The sequence below is a fragment of the Ostrinia nubilalis genome, chromosome 18 (genome assembly GCF_963855985.1).
Source record: "Ostrinia nubilalis chromosome 18, ilOstNubi1.1, whole genome shotgun sequence".
NCBI classification, from domain to species: domain Eukaryota; kingdom Metazoa; phylum Arthropoda; class Insecta; order Lepidoptera; family Crambidae; genus Ostrinia; species Ostrinia nubilalis.
Genome location: NC_087105.1, coordinates 11,506,373 through 11,520,333, shown reverse-complemented (window position 1 = coordinate 11,520,333; position 13,961 = coordinate 11,506,373). Strand labels below are relative to the sequence as shown.

Here is a 13,961-nt window from a genome sequence, read left to right as displayed (position 1 = left end):
GCCGCGGGCGCCGGCGCGATCAACGCGCTGTGTGGTCGCGTTAAGACCCGTGTTTCTCTATTTTAATTGACTGCGTTGTCCCAATGCAGTCCTAATTCTAACTAACAAAAACGCCCCTTTGTCCCACTAACAACTTTGTCGAACGAGCAGCGCCACCGTATTTATAGTACCGGTTCCCGCAGGAACAACTGGGCGTGCGTGATATCCGCGTGCACGCGCGCGCGATCCGGCGCGACGCGCTGGGGCGCGGCCGCGGGCGCCGGCGCGATCAACGCGCTGTGTGGTCGCGTTAAGACCCGTGTTTCTCTATTTTAATTGACTGCGTTGTCCCAATGCAGTCCTAATTCTAACTAACAAAAACGCCCCTTTGTCCCACTAACAACTTTGTCGAACGAGCAGCGCCACCGTATTTATAGTACCGGTTCCCGCAGGAACAACTGGGCGTGCGTGATATCCGCGTGCACGCGCGCGCGATCCGGCGCGACGCGCTGGGGCGCGGCCGCGGGCGCCGGCGCGATCAACGCGCTGTGTGGTCGCGTTAAGACCCGTGTTTCTCTATTTTAATTGACTGCGTTGTCCCAATGCAGTCCTAATTCTAACTAACAAAAACGCCCCTTTGTCCCACTAACAACTTTGTCGAACGAGCAGCGCCACCGTATTTATAGTACCGGTTCCCGCAGGAACAACTGGGCGTGCGTGATATCCGCGTGCACGCGCGCGCGATCCGGCGCGACGCGCTGGGGCGCGGCCGCGGGCGCCGGCGCGATCAACGCGCTGTGCGCGTGTGTGTTAGGAGGAGGGCCGCCGGCGCACCACGCGCACCACGCGCTGCTGGCCGCCGCTGTGCACGCGCCGTCGCCCGCGCATCGCGCGAGAGTGCTCACTGCGTTGTTGCAGACCGATTCTGCTGCTAGAGCTCACGGTAAGTCTACTTGTAAATACTTGTGTTGTTGTGGAATTTGTAGATCTAGTCTCAGTAACTTCTTTATAAACCATGTAACGTTCTGTGTTTTCGCATCATAATTTACTCTGTAGGTAGGCGATTAACGATAGCGACAAATTGAAACCGATTTATTAATGCCAAATTCGAAATAAAGTGACGATTCATCTAGTCGAGCCGTGTATTTCAAACCGTCTCTGTGTAGTATAGTGCCTTTTGAACATCGTCATCTCGCCAGCGCCTGCGCAGGGACGCCGCGACGTCAGCTCCTGTTACTTGTCCGAAAACAGACGTTGTGTTAGCGTCTCGTGAATGAGTCAACAACATTACTTGTCGACTCTGCACGGACACTGGCAAGAAGACTGCGCTCAAAAGACGCTAGTGTGTGGGGGAAGGGGTAGTTTATTATCAGTTGTAGCTCCAGTCTGCCCGTATATAACAGCTTGAAATGTTTTTCTAATTTGATCATCGTTCTGTTATCCAGAGTTCCAAGTGTCCCCCAACATGCGCGGCTGCGGCGGCGCCATGAACGGCGTGTGCGAGCTAGTGCGGCAATTATGCGCTCGCTGCCCCGCCGGCGCCGCCCACGCCTACCTGCAGTGGCTGGCCGGCGCCGCCGAGCGCTGGCTGCGCGACCGCACGCCGCCCTCCGCCGCGCTCACGCACACGCTGGCCACGGTGAGCACACATGTACAGGGAGCACACACGTACAGGGAGCACACGACGCCTCGCAGCACGCTACCTGCAGTGGCTGGCCGGCGCCGCCGAGCGCTGGCTGCGCGACCGCACGCCGCCCTCCGCCGCGCTCACGCACACGCTGGCCACGGTGAGCACACATGTACAGGGAGCACACACGTACAGGGAGCACACGACGCCTCGCAGCACGCTACCTGCAGTGGCTGGCCGGCGCCGCCGAGCGCTGGCTGCGCGACCGCACGCCGCCCTCCGCCGCGCTCACGCACACGCTGGCCACGGTGAGCACACATGCACAGGGAGCACACATGTACAGGGAGCACACGACGCCTCGCAGCACGCTACCTGCAGTGGCTGGCCGGCGCCGCCGAGCGCTGGCTGCGCGACCGCACGCCGCCCTCCGCCGCGCTCACGCACACGCTGGCCACGGTGAGCACACATGTACAGGGAGCACACATGTACAGGGAGCACACGACGCCTCGCAGCACGCTACCTGCAGTGGCTGGCCGGCGCCGCCGAGCGCTGGCTGCGCGACCGCACGCCGCCCTCCGCCGCGCTCACGCACACGCTGGCCACGGTGAGCACACATGTACAGGGAGCACACATGTACAGGGAGCACACATGCACAGGGAGCACACGACGCCTCGCAGCACGCTACCTGCAGTGGCTGGCCGGCGCCGCCGAGCGCTGGCTACGCGGCGTGGCCACGGTGAGAACAATACCGAACATGATATAGGCAGAGAGAGCTCATGATGTGTTCCGACGGCGGTGTCGCTGAATCGTCTTAGCGCTCCTGCACACGATGCCGCTGCCGCGCTGTCGCCGTGCCTACGCCGCGCTTTTATACTGTGGATCGTTCGTTCGTGTCACCCAAATGACGTCCACTGCTGGACAAAGGCCTCCCCCAAGGTTTTCCACAATGAACGATCCTGCGCTGCTCGCATCCAAGTTCTTCCCGCGCCCTTTACCAGATCGTCGGTCCACCTAGTAGGAAGCCTGCCCACGCTACGTCTTCCAGCCCGTGGTCGCCACTCGAGAACTTTCCTGCCCCAATGGCCATCGTCTCTACGAGCTATGTGCCCCGCCCACTGCCACTAGATTTTTTTTTACTTTGGATATGCGCCGCGTAAAGCCTGCTGCCGCGCCGCCACTGCGCTGCTGCCGCCCCGCCACCACCCTGTATACTAACATCAGTATAGTGGACGGGTACAATTATGCTTTGGCGGCGTCGTGTGCAGGAGCGCTTACATAGAAATATCTGTAGCGGGCGGTACGCTAACACGAAATCTGCGGCAGCATCGTGTACTTCTCAATGGCCATATAATGCGTTGCGGCGCCATCGCGGCGGCGCCGATGTAGCACCGCTCAGTTGTTTATGTGTTTATGCGACACAGGGAAAGACACCCTCTTATTGAATTTGTATAATTGCGTATACCTATTGTTTAAAAATTGTATGTACTTACTGACGAGGAAAGTCCTTGTCAATCATGGACTGAGGTAGAGTCGTCTTTTTTCCGACATTATTTTATATTCTCGTTTTCTTTTGTAGGTGTTGTGGACGTTAAAAGAAGAAAGATCTCTAGAAGACTTGGAACAGCTCATCACAGATGACTTGTTCGAGTTAGTGTACACGTGGGTCAAGGATGTTCCCGAATCTAGTCTACTAAAGAAATCCCTTGATTCCAGTAAGTAACACGACATATTTTTCACAAGGTAGTCGATAAATAAATAATGGTTAACCTTATGTATAATTTTTTCGTTTCAGTATTGTGCTCAATGTGCTACATTCGCCCGGAATTATTTAAGATGCTTCTGGAACAAATGGATATTCCTATGGATCAAGAAGAAAGGTATGTTTAAGATTTTGACCAATTTCTTAACCAAACAAAATCTAGACATCTAAAGTACGGCCAACTAGCAGCGATACAAAAGGTCGATTCGACTGTCGAACTGACAATCTATTCTGTCCCATCTTGTGTATTTGTCGTAATATCTCGTTCTGCCGCCAAAATATGAGTCAAACCCCTGCTATTCCAAATGACCATGACATTATTGGGTTTGTTTACATTTGGTATCGCTTCTAGTTGGCCGTACTTTAATTAGGACGCCACGATAGGACGTTGCGTACTGCTAGCATGCTGCATTGTGTGTGTTTGACATAGAACTATCCACATTCTACCAATACAATTCACTAGCGCGCGCTGCGTACAGCGTTCTATTTGACAAAGACTCAGTGCGCTTTCATATTTAGGCGACTTTAGCAGCGCGCAAATTTCGTACTATAGACAGTGGATGTCTGCCTTCGCATTATAAAAACGACGCTGTCGCGCTTCTGACGCCCTAATGTGAAGGCGGTTTCGAGAAAAATTTTGACTAACAAATGAATATGTTTTCAGCATGGAAGGCCTAACCGACGACACAAAGGTGCACGCCATGCCAAGCGGCCGGCCAGAGCCGGCGGAGTGCGACAGCAGCGTGGCTTGGAAGCTGCGCGGCTGGCAGCTGCAGACCGTGGCCGCCGCCGCCATGTCGCCCGCCGCCACGCCCGCGCTGCTGCACTCGCGGCTGCCTGCTTGCGCCGTGCGCGCCATCACAGGTGGGGGCCTTAGAGACCAGGAGTTACAGCTGTTTTGCAGCATGGAAGGCCTAACCGACGACACAAAGGTGCACGCTATGCCGAGCGGTCGACCCGAGCCGGTGGACTGTACTGCACTCGCGGCTGCCCGCTTGCGTCGTGCGCGCCATCACAGGTGGGGGTCTTATAGGCCAGAAGTTGCAGCTGTTTTTCAGCATGGAAGGCCTAACAGACGACACCAAAGTGCACGCCATGCCGAGCAGCCGACCCGAGCCGGCGGACTGTACTACACTCGCGGCTGCCCGCTTGCGCCGTGCGTGCCATCACAGGTGGGGACCTTAGAGACCAGGAGTTACAGCTGTTTTGCAGCATGGAAGGCCTAACCGACGACACAAAGGTGCACGTCATGCCAACCGGCCGTCCGGAGCCGGCGGAGTGCGACAGCAGCGTGGCTTGGAAGCTGCGCGGCTGGCAGCTGCAGACCGTGGCCGCCGCCGCCATGTCGCCCGCCGCCACGCCCGCGCTGCTGCACTCGCGGCTGCCCGCTTGCGCCGTGCGCGCCATCACAGGTGGGGGCCTTAGAGACCAGGAGTTACAGCTGTTTTGCAGCATGGAAGGCCTAACCGACGACACAAAAGTGCACGCCATGCCAACCGGCCGGCCGGAGCCCGCGGAGTGCGACAGCAGCGTGGCTTGGAAGCTGCGCGGCTGGCAGCTGCAGACCGTGGCCGCCGCCGAAATGTCGCCCGCCGCCACGCCCGCGCTGCTACACTCGCGGCTGCCCGCCTGCGCCGTCCGCGCCATCACAGGTGGGGGCCTTAGAGACCAGGAGTTGCAGCAGTGTTTTGTCTTGGACTGTACTGTTTGCGTTTTCCCATAGAGATATAGAGAGATGACAACTAATGCGCTGAGTTCGAAACTCACGCCCGTATTCACAAACGATGTTTGCTCAAGTGAAGCAGTAAATCGAATGCACAGCGTTGAATAGAGCTCTGTGATTGGTTCGTGTGTGACCCTGTGCGTCCACGCGCACTGTAAGACATAGTAATTTTTGTGAATACGGGCGTTAGTGTCGCATTAGAAATTCACACACACAGAATAATGAAAATATGTGCTCATATTATCCACTGCGGTATCGATACTCAACGTTCGAAAAATATTTAGTACTACGCAAGCAATGTAAACTGTTTACATTATGACGTCACTACTGTCATCATTGCTTTCATGAGCAATGTGTTCTGTTTTTGGGCATATTGCTGCGACACCGGCCCCGCCCCCTTGTCACATCTCCCTTTAGTTTCTGTGATCTGTGCGTTTGCCGCTCGCCCTGTCCGAACTGGAGTTTGGTGACCGTTCCAAGTAGAAGTTCCAGTTTTGTCTTGGGTAGCACGCTGCGTATGTCGCTAGGAACTGCGAGCTGAGCGGTCGGTGACCTTTCTAAACAGATCTTATAGCTGTTTTGTCGGAACTGTGATGCTTAGACGGCAGTACACCGCGATGTGGCTAGACGAGGCATCCAAAACGGTCCCAGCAGTGCTAGCACACTTGAAAGCAATGTATCAAAATGTTTAGGATTTGTGAAACTGATGGTTTGATGTGTTTGCTGTTAATGATTATTCCGTTCATGATAATCGCTAGCTACCGTTGTTATCACACTCCTGTGTCACTCTTGATTGATTCTGGTTTTACAAATATTTAATAAAATCATTTTTTTTGCAGAATTCAGCGAAGCAAAGCTAGAACTTATCAAAGAGCAAATGTCCTCACAAGACGACGTAACCATGCTTGAATGTGAGAAGGAATTGCCTCAACCCAATACTGGTAAGTTACTTTTCGAACACACGCTATGAGGAATATCATATTTGCGCTCACCAGTTGATGCCGTGACAATGGCAACCTATAATAAGGCAACACTTAGATTAAGATGAAAAACGTTGTAAAATTGTTTTAGATCATGGTTTTCCTATTTTAAATAAATAAGTATTTATCAGCATTTGTATATGTTTTTAGAACTACCGTCAATGAAAAACGTATGCCAACTGGTGGAGTTCGCGCGGTCCCTGTGCGCCGAGCGGCGGCTGAAGGAGTGGCTGGGCACCACCGGCGCCTGCTTCTGGCAGCCGCTGCTCACGCTGCTGTGCTTCCCGCGACCGCCCGAGACGTGAGTAGTATATTATGCTAGGTATACTCGTGATGGTTTAAAAATTTGGCCTAAATTACAACGTATGTAAGTTTTCTGTGTATTGCCAGTCAGAAAATTCTTACGGGCGTTTTTATGTATATTAAAATAAATTTTGTTTAAAAAACAATATTTGAAAATATGTATGACACTGGCAAAAAGCGTTTATAAAATATTGTTTATCGTTTTAAGTACTTTATTACTTGAAGTGCAAATGTATACGACAGTCCTATTTTCGTGTAGCTTCCGTAACAACTTTAAATGGCGAATTGGTATTTTATTACAACGTTCGGATGACAGTTCCATGCGTTGTGTAGGTAGACGTTGTGTAAGTTATCTGTAAAAATAAAATAAAAATAGTTATCAAGTCTGATTGGAAAAACTGACGATTACTTATTATACCATGCCTCACGATCGTGTCATGCCGTTTGTAATTATACCTCATGCTCGTGCGTTCCCGCAGCACGTGGCAAGAAGGCGCGCAGTACGCGGCGCTAGAAGAGGCCACGATCCGGCTGTTCGCCGAGCTCAACGTGTGCCACGCCGCCAACCAGAAGCTCTTCGCGCACACGCTGCACCGGATACTCGAGTCCATGCACTGCACTGGTAAGTTTATGTACTTTTATGTTTTGTTATTAGATTCATCATCATCATCATTTCAGCCATAGGACGTCCACTGCTGAACATAGGCCTCCCCCAATGTTTTCCATGTTGGGCCAGCGTCCAGTGCCTTATTGCTATCTTTATGATGTCTTCGGTCCACCTTGTGAGTGGACGTCATGGTTGATGGTGGATGATTATTAGATTCAAACAGAATCAATTACGTTATTTTTGAACTATTTTGTATTTAAGTTACTTGACAGTAAGTTTCGTCTTCCGAGGTCCGATAACAAAACAACTAATGCCACTTTCTTAGTTTTTTTTATGATTCGACACACTTTGATGCCTGATATGGTTCAATGAAACCGTTGCGACGGATTAAGATGTCATCTGAAGTATGGAATCACTTGATTCAACTCTAGAATATTCTAATTAGTATTAGAGGCCGGTCGATCTATTCTCATAAATAAAACACTGGATACTCATCTTTCACATTATATTGCCTTATTTTAAATACAATTCATCACTTAGCACAAAAGCGCGCGGAGTCGTCTCCGCGCGTCCCTCTGTTCTGAAGTTTGATTCTCGTGTGACATTGACATTACGTCAATGTCACTATGACAGCATCTCATCGGCCGCAACGATACCGTTATTTTAACGTTTAGATTTTTCATAATTAACATTAGTTAACAAGTGACTTTAGACTGGATATCTCATCTGAAAATTGTATCCAGAATGTTAAGCGCGATAGCAGAGTTCAAACTGCACAACAAAATATTTTTCTTTGAATACACGCAACCGAGTCCAATCGTTTCCTGCTCTTTTTTCAGTCACATTACGTACCGACCGTTTCCACTCGCTAGTGTTAAGTTTTGAATTTGTCTGTCAGCAATTTTACAAAGTTCCATAATTAATAACTGAAGCGTATGTCGGTACAACCTTAGCATTAAACGGATCTTTAAGGAAAAGTATAGTACAATGCAATGTAAAATGTTTAAGTTGTTAAATAAACTTTTATTATTATTAATCTAGGTCCAGAGGGCATCTCCGGGTTCACCCGATCTCTGATCCTCCGCCTGGTGCTATCCGGGTCGCGCATGCGCGTGGCGCTACGCTGGGGCGGCGCCTGGTGCGCGTGCGGCGCCTGCGGGTCCCCGCCGCACGCGCCGCCCGCGCCGCCCTCCGCCCCGCCCAGACACCCCTCGCACCCGGCGGCGGCGCATCATGCGGTGCTGACGCTGCCGCTGCATACCACTGTGAGGGCGCTGCTGGCTGAACACAGACCTCCACGTAAGTTATTACTCTGACAATAAGTGCGCGTGCGGCGCCTGCGGGTCCCCGCCGCCCGCGCCGCCCTCCGCCCCGCCCCGCCACCCCTCGCACCCGGCGGCGGCCCACCATGCTGTGCTGACGCTGCCGCTGCATACCACTGTGAGGGCGCTGCTGGCTGAACATAGGCCTCCATGTAAGTTATTACTCTGTAACAATAAGTGCGCGTGCGACGCCGCGACATCCGTGCCTCCACCAGTGTCGCCGCGATATCCCTCGCACTCGGCGGCTGCCCACCACTCGGTGCTGACGCTGCCGCTGCACACTACTGTGCGGGCGCTGCTGGCCGAACACAGACCTCCACGTGAGTGTGAATAGATTGTTATTACTCTGTAACAATAAGTGCGCATGCGACACGTGTGGTTCCGCGCCGCCCTCCGCCCCGCCCCGCCACCCCTCGCACCCGGCGGCGGCGCATCATGCCGTGCTGACGCTACCGCTGCATACTACCGTGAGGGCGCTGCTGGCTGAACATAGGCCTCCACGTGAGTAGATAGTAATTACTCTGTGACAATAAGTGCGCGTGCCACGCCGCGCCGCCCCGCCACCCCTCCCACCCGGCGGCGGCGCATCATGCTGTGCTGACGCTGCCGCTGCATACTACTGTGAGGGCGCTGCTGGCCGAACACAGACCTCCACGTAAGTTATTACTCTGTAACAATAAATGCGCGTGCGGCGCCTGCGGGTCCCCGCCCCACGCGCCGCCCGCACCGCCCTCCGCGCCGCCCAGGCACCCCTCGCACCCAGCGGCTGCGCATCACGCTGTGCTGACGCTGCCGCTGCATACTACTGTGAGGGCGCTGCTGGCTGAACATAGGCCTCCATGTAAGTGTGAATAGATAAATCTATAGACAAATGATGACTCTGTAATAATAAGTGCGCGTGCGACGCCGCGCCGCCCCGCCACCCCTCGCACCCGGCGGCGGCGCATCATGCGGTGCTGACGCTGCCGCTGCATACTACTGTGCGGGCGCTGCTGGCCGAACATAGGCCTCCATGTGAGTGTGAATAGATAGTAATTACTCTGTGACAATAAATGCGCGTACCACGCCGTGTCGCCTAGACACTCCTCGCACCCGGCGGCGGCGCATCACGCGGTGCTGACGCTGCCGCTGCATACTACCGTGAGGGCGCTGCTGGCCGAACACAGACCTCCATGTAAGTGTGAATAGATAAATCTATAGACAAATGATGACTCTGTAATAATAAGTGCGCGTGCGACGCCGCGCTGCCGCGACACCCCTCGCACCCGGCGGCCACGCATCACGCTGACGCTGCCGCTACACACCACTGTGCGGGCGCTGCTGGCCGAACACAGACCTCCATGTGAGTGCGAATAGATTGTATTTACTCTGTGACAATAAATGCGCGTACCACGCCGTGTCGCCTAGACACTCCTCGCACCCGGCGGCTGCGCATCATGCCGTGCTGACGCTGCCGCTGCATACTACAGTGAGGGCGCTGCTGGCCGAACATAGACCTCCATGTGAGTGTGAACAAATCTATTGATAAATGTAATAATAAATGCGCGTGCGACACGTGTTAAGCCCCGCCGCCCTCCGTCCCGCCCCGCCACCTCTCGCACCCGGCGGTGGAGCATCACGCTGTGCTGACGCTGTCGCTGCATACTACAGTTAGGGCATTGTTGGCTGAACATAGACCTCCATGTGAGTGTGAACAAATCTATTGATAAATGTAATAATAAATGCGCGTGCGACACGTGTTAAGCCCCGCCGCCCTCCGTCCCGCCCCGCCACCTCTCGCACCCGGCGGTGGAGCATCACGCTGTGCTGACGCTGTCGCTGCATACTACAGTTAGGGCATTGTTGGCTGAACATAGACCTCCATGTGAGTGTGAACAAATCTATTGATAAATGTAATAATAAATGCGCGTGCGACACGTGTTAAGCCCGCGCCGCCCTCCGCCCCGCCCCGCCACCCCTCGCACCCGGCGGCGGCGCATCATGCCGTGCTGACGCTGCCGCTGCATACTACTGTGCGGGCGCTGCTGGCTGAACATAGGCCTCCACGTGAGTGTAAATAGATAAACAAATGATTGCATCGTGGCCAGATTGTTAAAGATTCCTCATTAATGAGTGCGCTCATACCAATTGAACGTTTTCGTCTATTTAATTTAGTAGTCCACTGCTGTTAGCTCTTCCCCAAATAGTCCATCAAGCAAGAGAGGGCTTGCACTATGTTTTCTATACGTTTACCAAGAGGAGGTGCTTCAATATGCAAATTTCGTCCTGTCTCGCAATCATTTTATAATTCAACTAACTGGATACGGTTGTAACGCCATCTCACAGAGTTGATTTCACTTTTTCCACTTTAATACGTACCCCAATTTCAAATGATATGACTATAATTTGTATGTGTAATCCTTACCGTGTTTTTTTCAGTACCAATAATAGACGACACGGCAAAGATGTGCGTGAGCACCGCTCCAGGCGGCGCCAACTCGGTGCTTCGCAGCGCTTCGGATACGGCCATCATGACTGTGGCCGAGGCCTGGGAGCTTAGTCTGGCTGCTGCTAGTGCGTCCAAAGACAAACGCGTCAAGGACGTCAAGAACACGTCTCTGAAGCACCAGAACAGCAAGAAGAGGCAGCTGAAGGCGACTAATGAACCTTCAGTGCTGTGTGTGAGTGATGGTAAGTACCCCAGAACTTTATTTATTTATAAATTTATTAGGTATGCCAACATTGTAATGGTGCGTCCAGACAGGGTGAACGGGTTCGCGCGGCAAACTCAACATCCTGCTCACTCAAGAGCAGGGTGAGGAGGATGGACCAGCGTGCCGCGCGAGCCCGTGCGCCGTTAGTTTGGACGCACCATAACAACAACATGAACACTTAAAATCAGCTGCTGCTGAGTCGAGAATATTTTTGGTGCGCCTTGTTCTGTGCATATTTGTACCATTTAAAATATTTTGTGTGCCAAATAAATAACTCTATTCTATTCTTTTCGTTGCGATTGAAGATAAACGTGACACATTACTTACTGCATTATTCCAATATTCCGATTTTACGCGACATGGAAGACTTATTGATCCTTTGTCCCACAGAACTCATCGAGTCCACAATCCGGGTGCAAGTGCCGGGTCTGGAGGGCTTCATCCCGCCCAGCACCACCCTAGCACAACTGGCCATGGCCGCGCCACAGGCGTTCGGACCACACCTCACGCTCACGCTGCATCTCAACACCAATGGCGGTATGTGATGTGACACGTCAAAGCACCATCATTGTCATTTTTCATTCAAAATCCAATAGATATTTCGTCATAGTGGTCAAATGTAATTATAATTGTACAGTGGCCCAGCTATCCATTTCCGTTTTTTCTCTCGCTCTCATCAAATGGCGATTTTTTGCGATAGAACGAGACGACATGACCGGAAATGGGTAACTAGAAGAGTGGCCTTATAGTAAATGGAAACATTAGTAAACTAATCAAGAAAGATTTGTTAATTATTACTCAGTTTTAACTACAATTTTTTAGCCCCTTGCAGTTATCAATCCATTTTAACCCTCGACTCAGAAAGAGGAGTGTTTAAAATAAGTTTTACAACTACTATAGTTCAGTTTAAGAGCTAGTGGTAAAGAGACTCGTGAACTGAGGTGGAATTGTGTAAAGCAATCGTTATTATTTGACAGTTCATAACATACGACTATATTATTCTGTCAAAAGCTTTGTTTAACTGACTTTTTCGTACATTATGAACTGTCAAATGATTACGATTGCTTTACACAATTCCACTCTGATTACACTCTGATTGGGATGTAGCCTTTTTGTTGAAGAGACGATTATTAGATGTATCTGTGATCTTAAACATGACTTACTATCGCCAGACGTCTGGTCGGGTCCCACGTGGGAGCCGCCGGCGACCACGAGCGCGGGCGCAGGCTCGCGCTGCGGCGGCGTGGTTCTGCGAACATTCGCGGCGTGCGGTGGGCTCGCGCTAGTGGCTGCTCGCCTGCCGCGCCCGCACGCGCCGCCGCACCCGCCGCCTGCGCAGCACCATCATCACCACGACCTGGACTGGGTCAAGCTGGACGACCCTTATGAGGCCAGTCCTAGTGTGCTTACGGGCCTTTTTTTTTCGTCAGGAAAATACATTGATTTGTATTACCAGCCGCGGGGGCAGCTAGTGGGTTATGTGGGGTTCTCCCTCTCCAGAAGGGCAGGGCCTACCCACTAAAACCTGACGTTGCCCTCGGTAGCCATATGAGTCGGGAACGCGGGCCATCACTATCGGCGTTTTGCCTCAAGCATTCGTCCGCGTTCCCTGTGCTTACGGAACTATTCTCACCGCTGCAAGTCCTGTGTGGCCAGGATAGTGTGTTTGCTGTCATAGGTATAGGTCAGGCTGCATAGTCCTACGAACATTCGCAGCGGCCGCCGCACCCGCCGCCTGCGCAGCACCATCATCACCATGACCTGGACGATCCTTATGAGGTCAGTCCTTAGTGTGCTTGTTATGGCAGGGTACTCACCTGCCATGTAGTACGTAACGTAGCATGTAACGTAACCAACCTTCAAGCGAGTACGGCTCGTCCACGGTCATCGCGTATCTGGCTGCGAGCTCCTGAATCCTACTGCGAGCCACCTTTGTGCTCACAGTGATACCGCCAGTCGGCGGGTCGCTGCGATCTCCCTGCGAATCACGCGCGAGCACTGCCTATGTACTCACTTGATACAGTATCTGATACATTACACGCTACACGACTAGATGAGTACGCTGCATATCACTTGTTACGAACATTCGCGGCGTGCGGCGGGCTCGCCCTCGTGGCCGCTCGCCTGCCGCGCCCGCACGCGCCGCCACACCCGCCGCCTGCGCAGCACCATCATCACCACGACCTTGATTGGGTCAAACTGGACGATCCTTACGAGGTCAATCCTAGTGTGCTTGCTACTTATAGGTATAGGTCAGGCGGCGTAGTAATAAGAAAGTTCGCGGCGTGCGGTGGACTAGCTCTAGTGGCGGCCCGCCTTCCGCGTCAGTATCACCACGACCTCGACTGGGTCAAACTGGACGACCCTTACGGCGTGAGGTCTAATGTGATTGTTGTACGTAGTTGCTATAACGAAATACAACACACCTCAGATTTGTGTTGTCATTAGCTGGATCCACACTGGACGATTCATGTCTATACTGGTTCGTGCACCTAAGGCCTCGCGCGATTCGGCGAGCTGTGGATCCAGCTATTCAAAAGTCGCACACCACATTTTAACTATCCAAATATGGAACGTACTTTTAATTTTAAACATGTGGATCTACACTCGACAGCAAATAAATCGCACCACCCGCGACAAGCATTTTCAAACGTTAGCATCCCTACTTCCCACCAATATTGGCACCATTTAAAAGCCTAGTTCTAAACTTCATTTTATTAAAGGAAAGGTTTTTACCCTAAAAATGTGTCTTTACAAGGATCCAGAGTCACTTCTTCAAAAAATAGGTAGTTACGCTATAGCCATTTTTTATGACTATAAAACTGTTAAGTTGGGATTAATCGCTATCCATCTGTTAAAGAGGACACGTGTGATCATTATTTGGTTTTATAACCATAAAATTTGGTCTAATTGATCCCAGAGGTGAGCCCAAAGTGAGGTCTTTTTTCAAGTCACATTTATGGTATAT

General features: G+C 52.2%; 1 protein-coding gene across 1 annotated transcript in view; it reads left to right on the top strand.

Moving 5' to 3' along the window:
- Nucleotides 1-13,961, top strand: part of LOC135080900 (baculoviral IAP repeat-containing protein 6) — a 74,787-nt gene that overhangs the window by 47,218 nt on the left and 13,608 nt on the right. The window contains exons 37-50 of the mRNA XM_063975630.1: nt 609-922; nt 1,425-1,618; nt 3,183-3,318; nt 3,399-3,483; nt 4,030-4,229; nt 5,928-6,029; nt 6,219-6,369; nt 6,851-6,993; nt 8,020-8,243; nt 8,302-8,452; nt 10,719-10,970; nt 11,384-11,530; nt 12,166-12,373; nt 13,201-13,210. Of these exons, the coding sequence (XP_063831700.1) occupies nt 609-922; nt 1,425-1,618; nt 3,183-3,318; nt 3,399-3,483; nt 4,030-4,229; nt 5,928-6,029; nt 6,219-6,369; nt 6,851-6,993; nt 8,020-8,243; nt 8,302-8,452; nt 10,719-10,970; nt 11,384-11,530; nt 12,166-12,373; nt 13,201-13,210 (2,317 nt within the window). The remainder of the gene's footprint in view (nt 1-608; nt 923-1,424; nt 1,619-3,182; nt 3,319-3,398; nt 3,484-4,029; nt 4,230-5,927; nt 6,030-6,218; nt 6,370-6,850; nt 6,994-8,019; nt 8,244-8,301; nt 8,453-10,718; nt 10,971-11,383; nt 11,531-12,165; nt 12,374-13,200; nt 13,211-13,961) is intronic.